We start from the raw sequence: 23,788 nt of genomic DNA on the forward strand, positions 1-23,788 counted from the left end.
CCCCACTTAATTCTTTAGAAGAGCAACTGCTCTGTGTTCGTTTAAGAATGCATGAATTCAGCTTGGAAGTAGGATTGGGCAAACAAAAGGCAGCGGAGTTATGGCTCCATTTTCCCCTTCGCTGATCAAGAGTATTTCCAGGAAGGAGAAGAATAGGGAAGAAAGTTATTCGCAAAGAGTTTTGTTTAGCGCTGTTTAGTCAAAAAGAAGAAATGTAGTAAGCAATAGCCATTAAAATATTCTTTTAATCAATAGAAGGAAATGTGCTGGCGATTTGCCTTAATACTCCATCTGAAAGTAGTCACCTGTGCTGTTTTGTGGTTTTTTTTCCTTTTTTTACAAACTGATGCATAATTAATTGAAATAAACTGGCATAATCGGAATTGATAAAAGCCATCCTCTTTCAGCAGCCACTTTGCTATCACTAAAAACTTTACGCTTTCCACTGGATCTGGCTTAATTAAGGTAGTAATTGTTCCTTAGCAGGCTGGTGAGACCCCCGAGTGGATATCTCTAATTTTCAGCAAGGCTTTCTTTGATCTCTCTTTGCTTCTGTAAAGTCTTCATACTGGCCAAGTTTATCCAGAGGATGATTTCTGCTGCTGCAAATTGATGAATTAAAAGTGGAAATTAGGCATTGCATTATAGCTGGGTGTATTTTGGTTGTTGCAGCTCCTCAGGACTCCGGGGGACAAATTTGGCTCTCAGTTGCGTGGGGGTGGGGGGGAATGTAGTGGGAACTCATTGCTGCAAATTGAGAGCACAACTTACCCCAAATCTCTCGTGATGCGTAATTCTAACCCAGGCGCATCAGCAAAAACAAAACCAGCCAAAGCCGTGGCTCTGTGCGACCTGATTTTGCAAGGTTTCGTTGCACTGACGCAGAGGGGTCTCATGTCTAGCTCACTCCTGCAGACGGCTCGGAAAGTGCCGTGGAGGTAAATAAGTGTCTGCTTGAATTTTATGACGCACTTAAGCACAGTTATCAGGCAGGAGGCATGCAAGTGCCTAGCAAGGCATAGCCTTAATGTGGCTGCTGTTCAAGAGGTGGGATTCTTCATTAAACGACCATTCAGCATATAACGTATTTAGGCCCCGTAATTACAGGATCACAGAATGATTGAGGTGGGAAAGGACCTCTGGGGATCATCTAGTCCAACCCCACTGCTCAAACAGGGTCACCTAGAGCAGGTTACCCAGGGCCGTGTCCAGGCAGCTTTGGAAGATCTCCAAGGATGGAGACTCCACAACCTCTCTGGGGCAACCTTACACAGGAAAGCACAACTTGATATGAGATGGGCCTGGAAAACAGCCCTGAAGAGCAGTGAGAGCACAGCACCAAGGGCTTTGGCTTGAGCTAGCAACTGGACTGGATATATTCAGGGTTTATATTCAGATGTATTCATTTAGGAGAGTCCACACTGCAGTCCTAGCTGCCGCATACTGCTCTCTGGAAGTGGTCCTGCTAGCCCCAGGCCGATTTGGTGCTTTGATGCTGTCAGCACCGCCTCATTGCTGAGCCTGTGCTCCCCTGATGTAGCTGAGGATCAGCCCCGTCCTTTCCAGCCTCGTTTGGCATGGAAATGCCAGGGGTGATTTCAGAGCTGTAAGGAAAACGTAGTCTCTTGAGCACTTCCACTACATTTCCATGTCTCCTACCATCTAACAGCCGCTCTCGCAAAGTTCCCGGTCTGTGCTTTACTGAAAAAGGACTAACCCATGTTTCTGCAGCCGATCCTTCCAGCCTTCCACTGCTGCCTAACCTGCACGCTTCCTTCGGTTTGTTTTGTTTCTAGGAGCTGTTTAAAAGAGAAATGAGGTTTTTGCCTAGGCGTTTTCTTCAATTTTTTTCTCCCCTTGTTCTGTCACTAACTTGTTTTTTCTATTCTGTCTTTAATCTGCTGTCTTTGTGGACTCAGCTTCAGAAAAGGGAGCGCTCTTGCAGGGCCTATGTCCAGGTATTTCTTGCGTTTTTCATGCCTGTCAAGTTGTTTGACTGAATGTGACTGGGTGAAGCGGGTCTTGTCTCTGTGCGTCTGATTGTTACCGTCTTTGCGGCAGCAAGTTCTAAAGTCAAGGTTACAGGATAACGTGATAATTTCACTATTCGGCCTCACCACCGCCACCACTTGCCCCGTTGCTCACAGGCCTGAAAGAAAACTCAGAGCAAAAACTCTGAATCAGAAAACGGGAAGAACTGAAGGAGAGAGATGAGAAGGTCCATTCCCTCATAAGCAAGACAGCGTGGACACCTGCAATGAAAGAAGGCAAAACTTCTATTTGCAATGTCACTGTCATTCCCGAAGAGTAATTGCTACGTGCGTTTTCCGTGCTTTTCCTTCTCCTCTTAGGCTTGCAAATGTAGAAGCAATTCCAAATTGCAGCACTTGGCACGAGGGAGGAGGCAGAACCGTAATGAAATGCAGCGTGTCCTCACAGAAGGATGTGGGAAGGAGGAGTGCGCCGCAAACTAAATTTAGAATTAAGAACAGAACTTTCCCTAAAGTTCACCCAGCTGCAGCCTGCTTTTTGCAGCCTTACATCATGTTTTCAGTGAACAAGATGGTCCCGTGGTTTTAAGAGACCTGCGTGTAGCCACTACGGGAGTGAGGTGCCATTACATTTATCCTGTCACCTTGCTTTATAGCACTTGCTCCAGCGACTTTTGTATAAAAATTGTTTGTGCGATACAGGTGAGTTAATGTTGCTCTAAGAAGCGTGAACGTTTTACCTCCTAATTTCTGTGCCTCTTAGTTTGCCGACTTTGATGTTGTGCTTGCGGGTGGTTGGTTGTTATTTATAAGTGTGTAACTCACCAAGGTGTAAATGTGAAACCCGCGTCTCTGCAGGGAGCTAGCAATGCGCTCTCAATGTGCTCTGAAGTTTTCTATGGAGCGCACCTTCCTACAGCCAGTACTGACTTTATTTGGTGAGCACCCACCTCGTTCAGTGCGTGGGATTGGACAGCTTAGATTTCTGGGGCATTAACCCTAAAGCTGTTCTCCTCCTTGCTGGTAGTCTCTCTGCCCCCCTCTTTGGCAGAGAGGAAACCGTCTCTCATCCTCCATGCACGTTCATCGATCAAGATGAGTTATGGAGTTGTTATCCCCCATTGGGACCGACCTCCTTTCAGATCTCGGAGAAGGTGATAACTAGCGTTTTAAGGAAAGTTGACCCCGAGTGCTCACTCCCAGGCTAGCTGTTTGGCTACTGGTAGCACTGGGGACCTGCTGAGGCCAGTTGCCCATGGGATGGACAACCCATCAGGGACCACGGGTGCATGTTCAGGTGGCATACCTCTCTCTCAACGGGAGTGTTACTCCAGGTGCAAGACCCATGCTCCTTTAGGTGGACCTACCTGACCTGTAGTGAACTTTTCCCTAGCAATGTAGATGCACTCTACAAACAGTAGATGCACCATCCTGGTCTTTTTGTCTTCTTTCAAGCAGTAGTGAATAGTGGATTTAATCTACTCTACAGAAAGCTAGAAATTTATAAAAGCCTCACTTCTGTGAAGGCTTAAGCCTGTCCCTGGTTTCAAGGACTCTTTCCCTTTTTGTTTGGAAAGGCTATTTGTGTGTTTAAACATTAATCATGCCCCTACCTCTTTGCCAGACAAAAGGTGATGAAAGCTTATTACCTGAGTCATTTAGGCGAAATATTGGCAAAGCTGGTAAAAGAGGACAGTCCTGTAGCGAAGGAATTGAAGAATGAGGTAGGTGACCTAGGTGAACCTTTTCAGCTCTGCTTTGTATTATATGGAGCTAGAATAATGCATCTAGGCATATTTTCATACGTTATGTTTCCATTTGGAAAGTCATGTAGCTGAAGTCATCAAAAAATCTTGTGGGGGAGAGTGTCTGTAATATCAATTAAGTGTGACTGCAGATATTGCCATTACAGGCCACTTACCCTTTACCACGCAGTGAAGTAGTTAGACCGACTGAAGCAATTTAGCAGAACTTCTGCAACAAGTCTTAGATGGTGAAATCCTGGACCTCTTGAAGTCCGTGGGAGGTGGAAAGTCCCTGGGAAACATGCCACTGAGGGCAGAGAAACTGAGTTTGCAGCCTTGCTGAAGTGATGAGCTTGTGCTGATCAGCTTGGAGAGGATCCCAAACTGAATTCATCGCGCATGCCTGGAAGGGTAGCTTTGGTCCTGTCCTTCCTAAAGGAAAACCCTGTGTAGACGTTAGATACGAGATGTCCTGCAACAAAATTGCATCAAAAATGCAATTGAAAACAGGTGGATTTGGAGTGATTGGGAAGATGGTAATTGCTAATACTGGTTTTAGCTCTTTCCTTGCGCTGACAAAATAAGTAGTCATGAGAGAGCCCCTGTGACAATTGAGATATAAAGTCCTCTTGAGCTCAGACTAAATGAACAAAAACAGGGAGCAAAACTGAACTGGAAATTTGTAATTTATTCAAATGTGAGACTTTGGGAATACAGTATCGGATTGTCATCTTATCTCTCTGGGTAATTTCGTAATTAAAACAAATATTGATTTAATTTGTCTGTAAAATGTCATAATGTTTGTTGAGTTAAAAGCTCGGGGATTTTGTTTACTGGAGACAGAGGTTATGGATGCTCCTCCTTTAGCTGTGAATGTAGTAAAATATCTTTTTTCTCTTAAAAGTCCGATAAAGAGCAACCAATGGGTGACATGACAAATGCATATTAATGTAATAATGACTAGACAGCTGCCTGGGGATTTGAAAATCACAGTGATATTTAAGCAACTGTCGTACAGGATTTAATTCATAATAGTGAGGATCAACTAGACAGGCCTAGCTGACCAAGGAAGCTTTATTTTGCAGAGCTCAAAGGTTGCTGGAGGATGGTTTCCTCTATGAAGAGAGCAAGACAACGACAGCCTTGTTGGTCGAATGTGGCCACGTTGAGTCGTATTACCATTTTTGCGCATGTGAGGTGTCCAGGCTCTTTAGCGAACCGCAGTAGCCTCCACCGAACTTCACTCATTTCCGCTGAATTGCACATCTGTGTGTTATTTGAGAGAGTATTTAGGACTACGGCTGCATAGAGAGCCCAGATCTCGTGCAGATGCAAAACGAGAAGGTGGGCCGTACCCCCCGGGTGGGCAGATGTGTAAGCTTCAGCTCCTCCGAGCATTAACCCTCTAGTGGAGCCTGCAGCCCAAGTGAGCTGGTTTGGGTCGCTCGAAGACGTGGCTCATCCCGTAAGGTGGGCGTCTAAGATTGACGGGGTGAATTGCCGGGGGAAGGTGCTTTTCCGCCTTGGCTGACGAGGGAGAGCTCGGACCAGATGCCTGGCCTTTTAGTGGCTAAAGATAGCTGAACCGGCACCCGCTTGGGCTGCGTTCTCCTCTCCTCCTCCTGCCCACCTTTGGGTAATGTTCTATTCCTGACATGCTATTTTGGGGGTGGGATGACAAAGTCGTGGCGCTGGAGGGTGAGTCACCGCGGGTGATACGTCCGCTTCGCGTCTTGGTGACTCGTCTGCGACGTAAGCGGGCGAGAATCCCCCAGCATGCAGTCAGAATTGATATTTGTGCATTTTCCCAAAACACTTCTCCCTAAAGCGAAGCACAAGAGGTGTAGAAAATGTGAATTTTCATCTTTCGGGGACCATGAAGCAGCTTTTGATGTCACAGATTTCTCCTGTCCCCTGCGGCAAGTGATGTTTGCTCGCTATTTCTCAGCTGCCTGGCTGTCTAACGCCATGGGTGCAGCTCCCCTGGCCGCCGGGAGCTGAGGTAGGGTAGTAAAGGGGGGAAAAAAAATCTGAATGCTTAGATATTGTAGTGAAGGATGCCATTTGAACACGGAAAACTTAAGTACGGGAAAAACAAAGAAGAGCTTGCCATAAGATTTAGTAACTGGAAACAGAACTTGTGATGAAGGCTCGTTTTGGAGCCGTTCACCTCGTACCCTCCACTCCAGGCGTGTAGACTGAGACACAGAGACGTCCGGGCACCCGATTACTAAGTATGGGGTAAGGTCCTTGCTTTGCTTGTGTTTTGTGGCTCGGGGCAATGCAAAGCCAATGTCTTCCCTTGCGGTGTCGGCCGGAGAGCCCTTCCCTCAGGAAACTGTGTTCTACACTTGAGATGCAGATCCTGGAAGGCAGAAACTTCCTGGGGGCTCCCCTCCTTTTTTGGCTCGTCGTCATCGTTTTTAAAGCCCACCTCAGTTGCTTCAGAGCTGGAGGGCAGCGGATGCAGTAGCCGAACCGAATGACTGTTTTGTTGCGGGGTAGAGGAGGAAGCAGCAGTCCATGGATTTTGCAGCATTGGCCACCTCTGATGGCATTTGCTGCTGTGGTTCCCACCAGCCTCCGGGTTACGCTGTTTGCCTCGCGCCCTGAGCTGTGTTTCTGGGCTTTTCTGTGCAGTAAATGGGGAAGGTGATGGAGATACTGCTCACCCTTTGAAGATCACGAGAGCTTTGCAGGTAACGTCAGAGCCACCCGTGAAGCCCGTCCTGAGCTGCTGGCAGCTTCTGGCTAGCAAAGACTGCTGGTGGTTGCAGTCCAGAGTTGTCCTGGTTCTCCTAGAAGTTATCTGAGAGCTTCACGCTGACGACCCTTTGAGTTGGGCCCTTTGAGTTGTTACACTAACCAAAACGAGAGGCTTTCTGCTTTTCAAGGCGCTAAGGTCAGCGCCGATTAGAAGAGGAGCTGTTTTGATTTGTTTTCTTTTCTTTGCAAACCTGGTAGCTCTCAGCAGGTAAAAGTTGCCTCCGAGGCGCAGCCCAGGAGTGTCGGAAGGGGCTTGTTTCTGCTTGTCGCCCTTGCTCGCTTGCTTGCCTGGCCGGTCCCCGCTTGCGCGAGGCCCACGAGAAAGACCCTCGGCGCCCTGCGGCAGAGTGCAAATTGGATTACGCCGCGTTTGCTCGCTCTAAACCTCCGTTTATACCGAAAGGGGCAAATTAAGGAGGATTTTCGAGCTCCTCGGCTTAATTGGCCGCCCGACAAAGCGCTCCGCGGTGCGTGTCAAGCAGCGGCTCGGGGTCTGCGCGTGGTTCACGCGTCGCTCGACTCCCGACGCTCTTCTGCGCAAGCCTGCCAGGCTCGGTGTCCGTCGCTAAAGCGGCTGGAATAAATTGGCTAGCGGCGTGCGTACAACGTAGCGTATTAACTATAGCTACAGGGGACGCTTTTAGCAGCTTTTTCCTTCTTCAAGAGAGAGCTCGGTGTTTGCCCACAAGCATCAAAGCGCCCCACGCGTTCGTTTAATATAATTAACGGGACATCTGAAAGGAGCGGGACCCGCCGCAGGGCTTCTGCGGTTTTGGTAGCCTTTTGTTAAAACTCCGTGAACTTAATATATTTCACAGCGTGAGTGACCGGCGCTTGATTTGTGTCAGTGAGGGAGAGAAAAAAAGAAAACAAAAATTTAGAAATCCCTCCCCTGCGCGTTTCTGCTGCAGCAGCCGCAGAGGGGAGAGGAGGCATCAAAGCATCGGCCTTGGGTTTGTCACCGGGAGGAAAGGGACGGAGCTCCTGGCGTTCGCGTGAAGGCTCCGGACAGCCCGTCGAGGAAGCGCTTGCCGTTCGCAAGCCGCTTTCCTTTCCGCTCCTTCTGCGGCTTTGCTCGTGGCCCCTCTGTAATTATTCTGGCCGTTGCTCGGATAGTCTCAAATCCCAAGCAGTAGGACAGCAAATCCAAATGATTCATAAACGCAGTTCTCGGCTTGTTCTGCGGAGAGGATCTCGTTAGATGAAAAGGAGCGTGTGTTATTTCCTTCTTCCCAATCAATGCTTTTATTTCAGTCCTACAGATGCCTTCCTGACTTTAAAATATTCTTCCTCGTATACCGACCGAAGCAAAACCGTAACCCGTAATTTGTAACCTCGTTCTCTTTCTCGGATCTCTTGTTTTTTGCATGCTCCCAGTGGGAGATTTTCGGTAGTTCAAGGCCAAGATCGCCAGCTTTGCATGCCTAGCACTAGGTCGTTAATTCCACAGTTAAGTGTTTTGTAGATGGCCTCGTTTTAATAAAAGCCAGGGCCTTCGCTCTCGTTGCAGAGCGTTCCCAGCAACGCCGAAAGTCAGGCCATCTCTGCACTGGTACCGTTCCTGAGCAGGGGACTAGCAGCAGACATTTGATTACTGATTTATTGATTTTTAACCGCACGTTGCCTTTCGACTAAACACGATCTAAATGTATGCTGGCCCGTTTCAGTGACTATTACCATTGTTTTGCGATGACCTCATTGCTTTGGAAAAAGCCTTGGAGACTGTCTGGGCTTCCCGGTGGGAAATTGTCTCCAGCGTCCCGACTTGCGTTTTGACTGCAGACAACTTTTAATTTGTATTTAGAAGAGAAAGGAAAACCATGCGAAGGCGGAGAGCCACAGAGAGGGATTTGAAGGCAGTTCCCAGCCAAGAAACAGAGCATAACAGTGTTTTCCTTGCTGAACATCAGCTAAAGCAGTAACGTGCTCATCCATTTATGATCTGAAGTCCCACGTAGCAGGTTGCTTGTGCTCCCTGAGTAGAGGGTACAGTCTCGTGAACATTTTCCACCTACAAAAGGCCAGTCGTGTCCCGAGCCTGGTCCCCGTCTCTGCAGCACCCTTGCCAAGAGGAGGTCTCCTGGCATGCTCGCATCCACACGCCCATCCTGAGCTTCGCGTCCGAAGCGTCCATTCAGGCTGCACCAAGGGCGTTTGCAGTTGATGGGATTTTCTCTCATAATAGCGCTTTTTATGCCCAGGAGCAGTGAGAGCCCAACTTCCAGCCGAAGAAAATATCACTGATTTCCAATAGGAAAAAGAGGAAAATGTTGCGATTCTTGAACCGTGTCCACATTTCAGTGCAAGCCCCTCTGTAGAGTTTTTCATTTTCGTTGCCCACTGCAGACCTGAAAGGGCTTTTGTGCTTTCATTTTTCACTGATTTGCTGTAAAACCTCAAGCCGCTGTTAACAAGCAGGCTAATGATGTTTTTGCATGCTTTGCATAATGACGATGAGGCGGTTGTTCAGGAGCAGCACCCCGAGGCCCCTGGGCAGGATCAGACCCTCAGAGCACAAAGCCGGTCTAAGGCGCCACGATTGTCCTCTCCGGTCTTAGCATGGTGGTTCACGCCGCGGGGGAGCCGGTCTTTCTCGACGAAGCTGTGCCAGCAAGCGTCTTTTGTGTAGGGTAGCTGTGCGAGCGCTGCTCATTTCACACACCAGCCAGGAGTTCGATGCACCCGTGCAATGCTCGGCTTCCTTGATGATGGCCAACGTTGAGCGTTCCCTCCTCGCTAATCTGTGACGCTGCCTTTTGTCACGTGTTCCCATTAGGTCAAGGAATGCAAGTGTTAGCAGGATGAGGTAGGGCTTTCAAAGTCACAAAATGCGTGTATGGTCATTATAGATGCGACAAAAGGGGTATTTGAATGTCCTGCCCCACTGTCCTCGTTCACCCGGAGCTGCCGTCATGGGACTAGGTCCCAGGCAAAATAACGCGTGAAATGTTTTCGGCCCCATCGTAAGGAGCTCTCTCTAGCAAAGGAGGACAAACTGAAAGCTTGAACGTAACTTGACCAGTAGGGCCTGCTGGCACCCGCGTGGTGTGAACCGGGATTTTCTCACGCGCCCTTGAAAATGTCCTCCCGTTGCCAGTCCTCTGGGCGTTTCCGTTCTTCCACCAGCTGTCTGCTCGGTGAGGGGCTAACGAGCAGCACGGCTTTAGTGAGTGCCCAGTCTGCTCCCAGTCTCTGCAGCCAGAGCCTTGAGGTGAACGGGTCCAACAGCTCTTAGCGTTCTCCAGCATCAATTCCCAATTAAAGGTGGATTTTACATTACAAAACACAGCTTTTGTCCAAGTGCCTGGGGTGCTAGTACAGCGATAGATAACTAGATGGATGTGGTGTCAGTGGATATACACATACTCGTAGGTTTAAGCTGTGTGTCACTTAGCCAGGCACTCTCACCAGACGTTTCTAGAGGGGCAGAAGATAAAAGTAAATGAACGAGCAAAGTTCAGTTTTTACAGAATGAAGCAGCTGTCACAAAGGAAATCAATGGGATATGTAGGATCAGCCTTTTAGTAATGTATAATTACTGTAGGACTCCTAATTAGTTGCCTTTTAACAATACATATTTTAATACCAATTTGTAAGTGTCTGAAAAGGAAGTTTTACATTTTGTTCCTGTTTGTAACCTCAGGACAAAATCAAGAAACGGTGAGTAACTGCCCTTATTTGGGAAAGTTCTTCCTCTACACATTATTAGCATTTATTTATTTACGTTGAACATATACTCTGTGGTGCTGTGTAACCACATAAAGAAGAGGATCCTCATCAAGGGATTTATCTTCCGTGCTTGGCATGCTCTTGCTCTTCTCTTGGCCTCTGTTGGAGATGGGCTGTTAGGCTCTGTGGACCTTTTATCTGCCCTGGTTCTTACTTTGGCTTCTCTGTGAACAAACGTGGGCTTGAGTTTAGGGGGTTTGGTTTCACTTGTATAGGTACCCTGATTTTGTAGTCAGAATGGAGCTACACCTACACATCTCTGGGGGTCTGACAGCAGACAGAAAGTCATCTCTGTTGGCTTCTCAGGCTCCCTTCTACTTGTTCCCTGGTTCGTCCATGCTTCAAAGCTCCAAAAAAGCAAGCTATGACTTGTGAAAGCTTTTCGTAGATGTTATTTGAGTTGCTGCTGTCCTTCTCCCTGGACATAGGCATAGCTGTGCTGTTCGTTCTTGTAAGCCGCAGTAACTATGGCATTGGTTTGGTGCCGTGCTGTGGGCGATGTTGAGGTGTATTAGAGCAGCTGATGGCGTGGAAAGAAAGGACCGAAGCCCCACATGTTTTCACTTTGCATGAGACTCGTAGGAGCCCTTTGGCTCCCTCGGAAATTGTTTGAGAGAGGGATCGGGCAAGGGAAGAGAAGAAAACCAGTGCTGTGAGACAGAGGCGAGAGTCCCTCAGTGCTTGAGACCGAGGTCTTCCTTAAGGTTTGCTTCATCAGACAGCAAAGAAATTGGAGCAGGTGCCAAACCCACCTAAACTGTGATGGCTCAGCTTAAATGCAAAGGCGAGGCCGGTCCTTGTCCTGCGTGCCTGCCTTCCCGCAATTTGAGCTCTCCTACCCAACTTTTCCCAGTTGGGATCTCTCTCTCTCCGGAGACACTGTTGCTTTAACAGCTGTTTTGTTTCATTTAAACACCTACCTCAGCTCCTGTCCAAAATGCAAACATTTCATTAGCACCTCATCTCCTTGGCTTCAGCCTGCAGCACTCAGCTGTAATGAAGTGCTGCACTCAGAAATATAATGCGGGGAACACTTGATTAATGCACTGAGGCAGGTGAGGGGAGTGACCCTCTGGGAAAAGCAATGGGCTAAATTCGTCTCTGATGTGATGCCAGAGAAGACAGTCGTACGAGCTTTGCGCAGATCTACGCTAAACGTCTGACCCAAAGTCCTTGGGAATCTTTCTGCAGAACTTGCATCAGACCCCAATTCCAAAGTGACGCGAAGTGGCTGGTTTGAGGTTAGCCACTTCAAGAGGATGCTAACCGCAGCAGCGCCTGTTTGATCAGGAATACGTGTGCGGCAGGAGACGGGGCACGTAAGGCCTACCTAGCTGATGTTCTTTTACAAACATTGCACGCACACATGTGCACGCGTGCTTTGTTTAAAAAAAAAATACACGTAAGATAAAATAATTTTTCTGGGGGAAAATCTTTGCAGCAGATGTGTCGCCATAGCGCAAATAGTTCGTCATCTGCTCTATGTTTAGACAAATATGCATTCCCCTTCCCTTTGAAGCCAGGAGCTAGATCTGCTGCAAAGACTAACTCCTTCCACCATTCAAATATTGAGAAAAGCATCCAGCATGTTGTTTTAGCAAAGATTTAAAGACCTCTTTAGTAGCTGAGCTAAATGAAAGTAGTACAAATTGTGTTCTGCATTGTGTTCTACACTGAAAGAGGAAAAACCCTCGTTTTCTGCTTTCCATGAATAAGAGATCTTTGTAAGAAAACCCTAGGCATAGAACCCAATCACTGCAAAAGAGTAACACTTCCAGTCTATAAAGAGATAAGCTACCAAAGTAAACTACGGAAAGGCATTAAGAGCTGCAGAGGTTGGCCTTTAAGCTTTTAGAATACCAAAACAGCATACTTAAATGATACGGATTTTTAGTATTTCTTTTTCAGCATTAAAGGTAACCAGTTTATTTTAGGTGCATGTACCAAGTACGCTAAGATGATCTTTTTCAAGTATTTAGGAAAACCAGTTTAATGATCACTTTAAGCAATTGATTTATGGTTAATAACTTCCAATTAATAGCAAGGGAGAAAGGGATTCCAGTTCTGTGTTGTAAAGGCTTGAAAGCAAGATGATTTTTGCTGCCTGATACCACCAAAAAATGGCTCCCAAACTGTGGCAAAGCTGGTCCTGTGGAAATGGATGGGAGTTTTGCCATTGACGTCAGTGCTACGTTAACCTAGTGGTGGCAGTAGCACTCAAGGATGGTCCCTCAAGATTTTTCAGCCGTTTCAATTTGCTACAGTCATTGAAGTATTGGCTGCTCAATGCTTTGGGAAAACAAGCCCAAGCCAGGTCTCCCGTTCAGGAGGAACATTGTCTGTTAATCAAGTGATCAGAGGAGTAGCTGCCAGGGAGGGAGAAGACCTGCTTAAGGTAAAGGAGCGTTTTGGCACAGGAACAAATAAGTTAATTGGCCATGAATAAATTTGGGTTGGGGAGTAGGAGCTTTTTACTGTATAAAGAGCCTGATTCTGGCTCAGCCTTCTAAAAGGAGGAGGGTGATATGAAAAACCTTCCAACCTTGAGGACTTTAGGGGTAAAAAGTCTTTGGCATATGAAGAGAATTTGCACTGGGATCGCATACAAGAGCAGGGAGCTGTGATCCATGGCCAACGTCTGATGTTAGCCTGTGCACCTGTGTGTGTGCGTCTGGACTGGCTTGGTGTCAGTGCGGTGTTGCTCTAGGAAAGAACCACTCAGATGTCCATTCTCTACCTGTGGTAAGGGACAGATGACATTAAAGTGAACTGTGCTTCCTCAGATGATGCTAACGCACGTGGTATCATCTCAGTGAAATGTCTTTCTGGAATTAAAAGCACCTGGCTCTTCCTCACTGGCAGGTCTTTGCTTCTCCTTGGACTTCACTGTAATTGAAAATTCTTGCAGGTCACCTGGATGTAACAATAGCAAACTCTGAACTGATGTGATTATATTCTCCCGTTTGTATACCAGTGTGGTTGGTGACTGCAAATCAGGATGCCTTCCAGTCTGCAGGTCATGTTGTCTTTGTAACACACCTTCTGCAGGGCTCTGCTAGAAAACAGGCTACGCCTTATCTTCTTTTCGTATGTCTCCTTCTACTGATGGGTTTAACAGTACTGTCAGGAGTAAATACGAAGTATTTCCATGGAAGTGAGCCATGGTGTATCCTCTAGTCTTGCAAAACGTCCACATCCCATGGGACTGTCTTTGCTATGCAGAAATGAGGCAGAGGGTTTTATGCGCTTTCAGCACATAGAAAATTATTAAGAACGAGCAGTTCATCCCAAAGGGAAAGTTGTTTTCTGCAGTCACTGTTAATTGGCGGTGGAGGTGTTTCTTTGTGAGGCAAACCTGCTTGATGGCTACTCACTACAGTTATGGAAACACTAACCAGCAGAAGAAAGCACTGTTAAAGTGTCTTTCACCTGCACAAGAGTGAAACCAACTGATTTCATTAAAAAATGTTAGCTTCAGGTAGTTGAGTCAGCTATGGTTAGTAACTAGGCAGAGACTTTGGGTCAAGCAAAAACGTCAGATTGGGTAGGCTCAAGTGGTGAAATTTAGAAATCGTGAGACTGGTGTGGTTTCGTGCGATCCTCGTGTGCATCCAAATTAACCTGTGGGAAGCTCTCCATGGGAGAGCTCTTTGTCCGTGGCAACCTGGAGCATGAGGTGCCCTGCGGGAGGCATTGGAGTTGTTGCCTTCCTGGCGGGAGCAATTTCAAGTGTGATTTCGTATCTAAAGCTCTAAAGGCACCTGCTGGTTTTGTGGATGAAGGAAGAACCGAGAAACATAAGTAGCAAAACTCTCTGCATCTTCGTAAGAGCCTACCAGAGGTTCTGGTGGGGAGTGTTCACTAGAGGGCAGCCCGTGCAGATACTAGATGCCCTCCTTGGGCGCCCCAGCCCAACTGCCAAGTCTTTTTTTTCAGTGCTGCACATTAGCAGTGCTCTTTGACACATATGAGTTTTGAAATCTGTTTTTCTGCACATTGCCTTAGTGATTTACCCATCTTCCCTCCTTCCCTAACCCCCAATTCCTTCTTACTCTGAACCTGGAGCTGCAGATCCCGGCCTCGTTTAGAATACAACCCGAGATTTTTCCCCTTCCTATGCAATGCAATGAATGACTAGCTCCGTTGCAAGCTGTCACGATAGGTGGGGAGGTGGGGTGCTGCCCTGTTCCTATAAATTGCTGTGCATGGAGGAGGGGGTTGAGCATATGTGTCTGCAGCCTTAATGGTGCTCTCAGGCCCGTGAAAGCCCTTTCCTACTCGGTCCTTCTCCTTTGCAGGCCATGGTGGAGACGGTGAATAACCTTCTGCAGCCTCAGGCTCTGAACGCGTGGCGGGACCTGAATGCCAGCGAGCAGCAGCGGGCGGCAACCAAGCTGCTGGACACCGTGGAGGACAGCGCCTTTGTGCTGGCCGATAACCTGCTGAAGACGGACATTGTCCGGGAAAACACCGACAACATCCGTAAGTGCCCGTAAACAGCATGTGCAGCCAGAGCTGGGGCAAAGGCTGGGTAGCCTGGCTCGAATCTTGGCTCCTAGTTAGAGAGCAACTGGTGAGATCTGTCTTAGGCTTTCATTGGAAAGACTTTGCGTAGGTCTTTCCAGAAGAGCCTGAAGGACTAAGGCTGCTCTTGAAACTCTCAAAAGCCCACGGAAGACGAGGACCTAAACTCCTCCGCCTCCTTTATTGCTTCTCGCTCTGTGTGTGAAGTCTGTGTTAGAGCAACGAGAACACCGCTTTGCGGGGAGGTTGTTCCTTATTGTAATACAATTGTGTTTCATTTCATACTAATTTGTGTTCTTATTTAGCTGATTGTTGATTTTAATTAAAAAGCAAGCATGATAGAATGCACCAGCGCTCCCATCGTGCATACGTAAAATGAGAGCAACTCTCCTTTCCACATCTATGAATGCAGATCCCTGCACTGATAACGATTTTCAGAAAGTACTAATCGCCAATGGTGAAGAACTAGCATTTTCAGATTTTCATTTTAGCTATTGTCCTTAATCTCTTGAGGTTCTTGTTTGCAGGAAGTGGTTGTCTTTTGTCTTCCAAGGAGAGTGGAATTTATTTAAATTTAAATTAAATTTAAATTAAATTTTAAACTTCTACAGGTCAAAGACTTAAGCAGAAATAGGAGTCCAAACTGAGTCTAGTGTGAAACGCTCTAAGTCAACTCCTCTGTTCTCAGGCGGTCTGGAAAACCCGTTTTGTACCTTTGACGTATTAATGCTGAGGGTTATTTCGGCAGTGATTTTTCTTAACGCCGATGTCTCTTGCAAACAGAGCTGGAAGTCGCAAGACTAAGCACGGACGGGAATCTGGAGGATCTGAAGTTTCCGCAGAACCTGGGCCATGGGAGCGCCATACAGCTGTCAGCAAACACCTTGAAGCAAAACGGTCGGAACGGTAGGTCCAGCCCCTCCGGCCTCACTGGCCTTGGGCATCAGTCGCGCTTTCGGCACTGTTTCTGAGCGGTTTTTAAACGCTGTGCTTTGTTTAACCAGTCGCAAACATTGTATTGCTCGGTATGTTAATACTTAAATGTTAACGTCAGTCACCTCTGCCCTTGGCTGCAGGGAAAGTTGACCGAGAGGGAATTTATTATGTTGCCGAGTGACCGAGTCTCTGAAAGTATGAAGTGTGGGTGAAAATACATCAGGTCCTTAAACGATGTGGCTGCTGGGACATAGTGCAGAGTCCGCAGAAGTGCTTTTAAATGCTGTTGTGGGATAAGAGGCTTATGCTAATAAACTATTTTGCAGTGAGGCACTATGCAAATACCTGAAAAGAGAGAGGGGAGAAATAATAGTAGCAAATATTAATGATGAGCCAACCTGGCAGCAAAGGTTGATTAACCGTTAGGAATCTCAATCTTCAGTATCTTTTTCTCTGAAGCTTATGATAAAGTATAAATTAAAGATGACATTATATGTGAACGGTCTTTAAGCTGCCAAGTCATTTATTTCCAGGTCAGTAATTTTAGCAGAGATGTTTGTTCATCTCTGTAGCTCCCCTGAAGACCAACTTCAAACCTGCCAGACTTTGTACTAATAGGCCTGATATGCTCTTATTTATGGGGTCCTTTGAGGTGTGTACTTTGCTCACATACTTTACTACATTTCTTTCAGAGATTGTATAAAAACCTAGGTTCACTGAGCTGGGTAGCAAAACTCCCTGGGGGCCGACACAGCACTCTGTTAGTGGGCTTTGGAGATTTGTAGGGAAAGAGAAATTGGGTTGGAGGTGAGGAAGGCGAAGTCTGTACTTCTACGCATGGTATCAGCAGAGTTTTGGTCACATCAGGAGAGCCACAGCTACTTACACCAGCTTAGTACCCACCCGGAGGTCACCAAGTAGTCCTGGAATCACAGAATCATGCAAGGATTTGGAGGGACCCGTGGAGATCATCTGGTCCAGCCCCCTGCGTAAAGCAGGGCTCTGTGCACTCTTCGTGCACGATCTTTCCTTCTAAAGGATCCTCAGAGCCCAAGATGATTCCTCACAAAACACATAAAAAGACTAATAAATATAAAGGCAAACTAATCACGTTCCTATTTTATTGCCCGTGTAGCAATGCACAAAGCAGTGGCCAGCTGGATGGTTCCTTTTACGAACCAGTTGGCTGGTAGTGTGGGGTTTTCACTGAAACCGTGAATTTCTGTGGAAAGGGAGGCTGTCTGGTTGGCAACTCCAGAAAAGGTTTTCTCAGAGAAACGTCCAAGTTTGTTCAGAGAAGAGATGCGTTACCTGAGCCAAACCCCAGCTGGCTGGCTGGCGTCTCTAACCTCTCTCTGCTTTCCCAGGTGAGATCAGGGTGGCTTTTGTGCTGTACAACAACCTGGGGACCTATCTCTCCACGGAGAACGCCAGCATGAAGTTGGGAACGGAAGCGATGTCGACGAATCACTCTGTCATCGTCAACTCCCCTGTCATTACGGCAGCGATAAACAAGGAGTTCAGCAATAAGGTTTACCTTGCTGATCCCGTGGTGTTTACTGTCAAGCACATCAAGGTGAGCGAGCCTGAAGAGCTTTTTTTTTCCTCCAATTTCTAAAGCAGAATGCAGCAAAAGTGTGCTGATCGGAGGCCCTCAGCAGCCCTTGATTAGTTTTTGAATTATACATGTGTTCCTTTGCTCTTTGTGTTATTTATGGAGAATGTCTATCTGTGTGGCATTAACAAAAGTAAGGAAAAGGTCTCCTTTGAGCTGATGCCCATTGCTCACTTGCTGACACCCGTCGTTCTGTAATTAAAAACTACCAATATATTAGAATGGGCCATAATATTATTTTATCATAGTGGCAGGGGACATTAGAGGAAAGTGGAATTACAGAGAAAGAGAACAGCTAGTCCTCCCGTTAGCCAAGCACAGTCATTGCAAAAGTTGATTGCTTAAAGCAATTAATTTCTCTGCTCTGCAATGCAAATGAAGCAATCTGGTTCTGAAGAGCTGAATTTACTCAGTGGCTGAAATTAATCAAGAACAAAGAACTAAGTTTGCATTAGCAAAGAGAGCTGCAACAATCTAACTTTCTCTGGTATCGACAAGTAATACTTGACATATAAGCCATTGCTGGTTGTTTATGTAAAATTAAAGGGTGAGAGTTAAAGAGTGCCTCTGGAAGAAAGCTGAGTGCATTTAGAAATCTTTGAAACCCTATCATTTTTATTGCATTTATTCATTTCTTCCCTGCAGCAGTCAGAAGAAAATTTCAATCCCAACTGTTCCTTCTGGAGCTACACGAAGCGTACAATGACAGGGTACTGGTCCACCCAAGGATGTCGCCTCCTGACAACCAACAAGACGCACACCACATGCTCCTGCAATCACCTAACCAACTTTGCGGTCCTCATGGCGCACGTGGAAGTTAAGGTAGGCACCGCAGATTCACAGGCTGCCACCGTGCTGGCCAGAAAAGGTGGCCAATGTAATGCTCTTTTGTTACTGTAAAAGAGAACTGAGCAGCGAAACAGCTGTGTGACAGCAGCTCTTACACGAGAAACTGTCTGGTCTGGATCTTTCTGCTGCTACCTGGTGAAGCAGGAGGTGATCACACCTATGGAAAGACAGTGCTGAGCTCCTGACACGGGCAGCTGCTGAGGGAGAGGATGATGAATGAGTAGAATTGGCTTATCTCAAAGGGTAACACATCCTTTGCTGTCTGGTGCAGAACATCTCCTGGCTATGTCTTTGCTCTTGTGGTCTTCACTGTGCCACCAGGCAAGAGAGGGCATCTTTGGTGGTGGTTCTAGGAGCAGGCAGAACCTGCCTCATGGAATGTGACTAGGGTGCCCTGCCTGCAGCGGTGGCAAATACATTGCTTCACCTATTTGTGAGGTGCATCCGTGCAGAGCGATGTCTTCTCCAGCCAGCAGCTAGGGAGAAAAGACGCATTCTCCATCTCTCACCACGTTGACAGTAGGCTACACACAAAAGGGAAGCTCCTCATGCCATCCTCTCTAGATCATACATCCACCTGAGCCCTGGTACATGATGTAGGCGGATCCCTTGCCTACATGTGGGTCAGCAGCGTAATGTTGGCTTCTGTGGTCTACTGCGCTGTAGACTACTCCTGTTGGCTACTGTAGTCGCGTGACTGGTGCCCCTGGAGCTACAGAGGTTGCTGGTGAGAGTAGATGTTCCTCACAGTAGTAATGGCTTGGGGACTGAAGTGCGTGTTGTGGGTTTTACTCTAGAACGGGAGGAGGCTGAGCTGATTCTCTGTTTCGTGAACGGTCTTGTCAGTCTTCAGTTGAGAACAATGTCATCTGCTCTAGAAAGAAGGGGATGAAGCCCAGATCCCCAAAGGACCTCAGGCTCAGGATTTTCAGTGTTGCTGTATCTCCATTTTGCACATCTGGCACCAGAATAGACTCCATGGCCCGGGCTTGATACGTATCTTGCAACTTCCAGGCAGGCAGCACATTTCAGATCTGCTTCCATGGCTGCATAACCACAAAATGATTTCAAAAGAACTATTTTAAATGGCTTTCCAGTGTCGCTCCTTTGTATATTTTTGTTTCACTTAATAATTGGAAGAGGAATGTAGAGAGCCACAATAAAATATATATCAAAGCACCATCATGCATGACCAAAGCTGTGCAAAATAGAAATGAGAGCCTGGCAGCTCATTTGCCGCAACAGCTGGGTCCAGCTGAGAGGGGCAGGATAGACAGGCTGCTGCAGGACAAAGCATCCATTATATTCTGCAGGAGTTACTACCAGTCCGGGAGACATGCCATTAAATGGCTGTGGCATTATTATCCTGGGAGTTGTCTGAAGAAATGGCCCATTCAGAGCACATGTTTACAGGTTAATGGCATTCTGCAGCCTGAGTCCGTTTTTGCCAGTTCCTTCGAACCGCTTGAATTTTCAGAAGAAATGCGTGTTAGGCTGGTTATCACCTGCCTGGAGTTAACAGATACACCCGAGTCCCTGAAGTCAGAGGTTGCACCTGGGAAACGCAGATAGTTTTCCACTCCGGTGATGTGAACGACGGCGAGCCGTACTGCGTAACGCAGATAGGGGCTAGCGCCGAGCAAGCCTATTCCCACGCTGCAAGTAGGTCAGCTTTGTCTGCACGATGCTTCACCCAAACCTCATTAGACTGGTGGCCCGGTTGTTATCTTGGCTTGCAGAGAAAGCCCCTCGCTTGCTTAAGCAGGCTGGAAAGAAAGCTGCAACGCGGAGTTTCACGAGTGCCGAGCCGACGTGGGGTAACCACTGCAAATGTTTTTAACACCAGCTTTCCTCCAGCTGCTCAGCATCTCGCTTTTCCCGGTGGTAGCATCTCCTTCCAGGCTGCTGGTAGTGTCCCGGTCAGCGACAGGGGTTCTCAGGGGCAACTGCTATACACAAAATAATTAATAATAGTCTGGAAGCTTTGCAACAAAAACAACTTTCTGCTGTAATTGAGGCTTGTAGTTTGCTGGATTTTTGTCGGATTTTTGGAGACCGTCCTCTGCCGTAATGAGGATCCACAATACCTAACTAATGAGCGAAAACGCCACGCATCATGGGGAGCTGACAGCGGAGTCTTGCTCCTTAATCAAAAGCCAGCACCGGTGTGACAAGCATTACTTCTGGTCGCGAGCGAGCTCCCTCCCTGGTAGCGTGGCAAAAGAGCGCGTTCTCCGGAGGAGACCTCAGCGGAGGCGCTGTGAGCTACGGCCGGGATTTAATTACGAGCGGAGCGTACGTGGCGAGGCGGAGCGGGAAGGTAGCGCCCGTCAGCCGATGATTGATGGCCGTCTGGCTGCCTGGTGCCAAGCAGCTATATGTCTTTGTCTGGAGATGACATCGGGGCTGACCACCGCGGCAGGGATTTAGCGGTGCGCTTCAGGGGAAGTCGGTGGGATCAACGGCAATCTTAATGGGACGGTGCCCGATGGAGAGGAAGAGGTGTTATTTCTGAAGATGCTGAGTGCCTGTTAAGATACGTTTATACGTATAATAATATACATATATAGCTCCTTGCAGTAAGAGTAAAATTATAATGCCTAGAAAAATCCCCCACCACATCTTCTCCAGGGCTGGGAGAGTATCTTTAGGCGATCCCACTGCATCCCAGGACTTGGATTCCTCCTCAGATCTGTAATATTTCTGGCAGCCGGGAAGGCAGCGTTTGGCATCAAGGCTTATCTAGCGGTTGACCTTATGGAGGCACAACGTCCCCGTTCCTCTCACAGCTGGGAAAATCTCCTCCCTTTGGAGTGGAGATGTTTGAATACTTGGAAGTGAATCACTGATTTCATCAGAAAAGAAACACATTTGGCCTGTGTTACAGGAAAATCAGTACAGTTGCATGGATATATTGTTAAATGCATATATCGGTTAGATATTCCTTATGACCCTTAAATGCTATAAAAACGTAGTGGTTCCCATGCCACGGGACACAGCCCCCAGTTAAATAAGCTGTTCTACTACCTGTGTAATTGCTGCAGAATTATCCTTCAAAATTTACAAGCGGTTTTTCAGAGGGGCTTGCACTTTGCATCGTAATAATTATAACAGATGCATCTTAAATGTACCATGGGAAAAATATGCAGCCAGAAAACAAGTTCAGTGCTGGTGGGAAAATGCAATTAAAAAAGCCCACCCAAAGCAGAACAAGCAAAGGTACCTTAGGGTAGATAACCGTTGCTTATCAGTGCGTAGTGAGTGTCAGAGCTTATTCTCCTTTTAGAAAGGAGAGAAAGGAAAAAAATATAGAGGTATTTTAAGTGTAGCAATTAATCTGAAGCTTTCAGATGTTATTCTATACCATACACACATTACGTCATGCTAATTATTTGGGGAATGGAAGCGTAAGGCGAGCTGAGGAGAGAAAAGAATAAAAATATATGAAGTCTAAATGGAATGTAGTGGTCCGTTGCCTAAAGCAATACGGCCATTTCAGATATGAAGCGCAAGCTAAACTTATTGCTGTGCTGGTTTACCCATATATTCGCGCTTGTGGGATTGAACAGCAGTAAATGAAAGCAGAAGTGGGTGCAGGACTGCAAAAACATGCTAACTGCAGGTTTAAATTACTGAAACTGCTATATGATAAATTTTGCAAAACAAATCATTTTGTACCACCAGAAGAGTGAAAAGATATATTGCACATCGCAGAAGGTGACTTATGCCAATACGGTGTTAAATGGAAACCGCTTTAATTGAGCGGAAAAGTTATTAAATCTGCATGTCTTCAATAATATTTTAAAAATCAAAATACAAAACTATTTGAGCTTGTATTAGGAATAGAAATCTGGGACCTCTATGGACTCCAGGAATAAAGAGATGTAAAAGACACATTTAGAAATATGTTACATGCTTTTACTGATTTGTATGCGTTAACTACGAAATATTGCTGTCATTTATCTACCGTCTCTTGGAGAACTCCCCAAACCTTATTGCTCAGAAAATCCAGCCTACTCCCTGAGTAACCCCTTACGAATCACAGAAATTACCTATGGAAAACCTATTAGGTCATGTAATCTGTGCCCACAGGGTCAATGCAGAGTTGTATCTGGCAGTATATCTTTGCGTTTCAGGTCCAAGCAGGCAGTAAATCAGTCCAGAGAGTTCATTGAGTCCCTGGCCCTCGATTTGACACATATTGGTTGGAATTCATCCAGAGTTTTGCCTTAACATTTCTAGTTCTACCCTGCTGGACTTCTCACCGGTGATCGACATCTTCCCCAAAGCATTGGCCCAGATTTGCTCAGGTAGCACCTTTCGGATGTCCACCCCGAAGAAATGGTTTCAAAAAGACCTACTCCAAAACCTGGAGGTTGCTGCTTGTTGAATTTACTTAGCGCTGTATTTTCACAGGTGCCAGAAATGAAAGCAGATACCATTGCTTGCTTTACCCCTAAACCAGTGGATATTTATTTATTCATCATCATCCTTCCTGGCTCTCGGCTCTGTGAATACTTCCTCAGTAAGGAACTGTGCTGCAGAGCGAGGAAAGCATCGCCCCATGGGGTTTCTTGATGCTCTGTCCTAAAATGTGCAATTCAAGCAGCTCCTGTTTGCGAGCGCTAAGCCTGGCCCTGTTTATTACTATCACATTCCTACATTCGTCTTTCACTGAGAGCAAGGTTCAGACTGAGTTTCCATTTGATTAGATCTTAGATTCTCCTTAACGCAGAATTCACCTCGAACTAATTAGGCACCTCTGTGGTCTTTGGGCCTGCGGTCTACTTCATCCTACTCTCCGCTAAATGAAGTCATTAAGCTGGGAGACTGCTGTGCCTTGATCATATTTAGAGGGATTTTTTTAGGCTTGCTGCGCATCTTAACCACTTGGATTACTCTTTGGACATCCAGTAGCAGTGTCTCGTTCCTAGAGGAGATGAATGGGGTGAGAAAGGGGAAGAACAAGTGGACGAGAGGCAGCCCGGCTTGTGGTTGTACGTTGCTGTGAACGGTGTAGCTGTGACCGCAAGGACAGTGAAGTGGAGGCAGTGACCATGACGTGGTGGAGCTATGCCCATGTTGTTTGCAGGAGCCTGGTTGGCTCAGGCCATTGGCATGATAGCAGAAGTGGACAATGCTGTGATCGGATTTTTCTGGGAATTTAGAAGAACTAGCTGAAAGCCATGGTAGCAAAGGGCCAGGGAGATGCTATCGTTGGCCCAGATCTCTTCTCCTCCTCTCCCACGTCACACGACTGAGACTCTTCTCACCGCAGGGAAGTCGCCGCAGTGTCGGCGAGCAGGGTGGAAACCCTGGGCTTTTGCCACGTGCTGTATCTGTGCCAGTCTATGGGTCAAGTTTCGTAACACATGGCAAGGTGATGTCTGTGGTCATCTAGACGTGCCTGCGTTCCCCTGTATTACTTGATCCTGGCCGTGGCTTGTACTGACTGCTTCTCCCAGTGGGCATGGGGGGGTTAGCGCTTCCGGATAGGCTTTTGCATTTTTGATGGGTTCTCCTGACCCAGGGGCTAGGCTTCGGTTGAGGAGAAGTTTGCAGGAAAGGATTCTCCTGGGAGGCCTTCATCAGGCTGTGGGAGGCAGAGGAGGAAGAGGAGGGACAGGCTGTGT

At 47.0% G+C, this 23,788-nt stretch overlaps 1 protein-coding gene across 17 annotated transcripts in view; it reads left to right on the forward strand.

Annotated features, from left to right (window-relative positions):
- LOC134140267 (adhesion G protein-coupled receptor L3) overlaps window positions 1-23,788 on the forward strand; it is a 186,744-nt gene that overhangs the window by 116,113 nt on the left and 46,843 nt on the right. For 13 of the 17 annotated variants that reach the window (XM_062575183.1, XM_062575177.1, XM_062575176.1 and 10 more), the window contains 5 exons: window positions 1,920-1,958; window positions 14,530-14,713; window positions 15,539-15,661; window positions 17,059-17,267; window positions 17,952-18,128. In XM_062575183.1, coding sequence (XP_062431167.1) covers window positions 1,920-1,958; window positions 14,530-14,713; window positions 15,539-15,661; window positions 17,059-17,267; window positions 17,952-18,128 — 732 coding nt within the window. The remainder of the gene's footprint in view (window positions 1-1,919; window positions 1,959-14,529; window positions 14,714-15,538; window positions 15,662-17,058; window positions 17,268-17,951; window positions 18,129-23,788) is intronic. The other 4 variants (XM_062575180.1, XM_062575182.1, XM_062575178.1 and 1 more) reach the window with 1 other exon arrangement.

This window comes from Rhea pennata, chromosome 4 (assembly GCF_028389875.1).
Source record: "Rhea pennata isolate bPtePen1 chromosome 4, bPtePen1.pri, whole genome shotgun sequence".
In the NCBI taxonomy this organism is placed as follows: domain Eukaryota; kingdom Metazoa; phylum Chordata; class Aves; order Rheiformes; family Rheidae; genus Rhea; species Rhea pennata.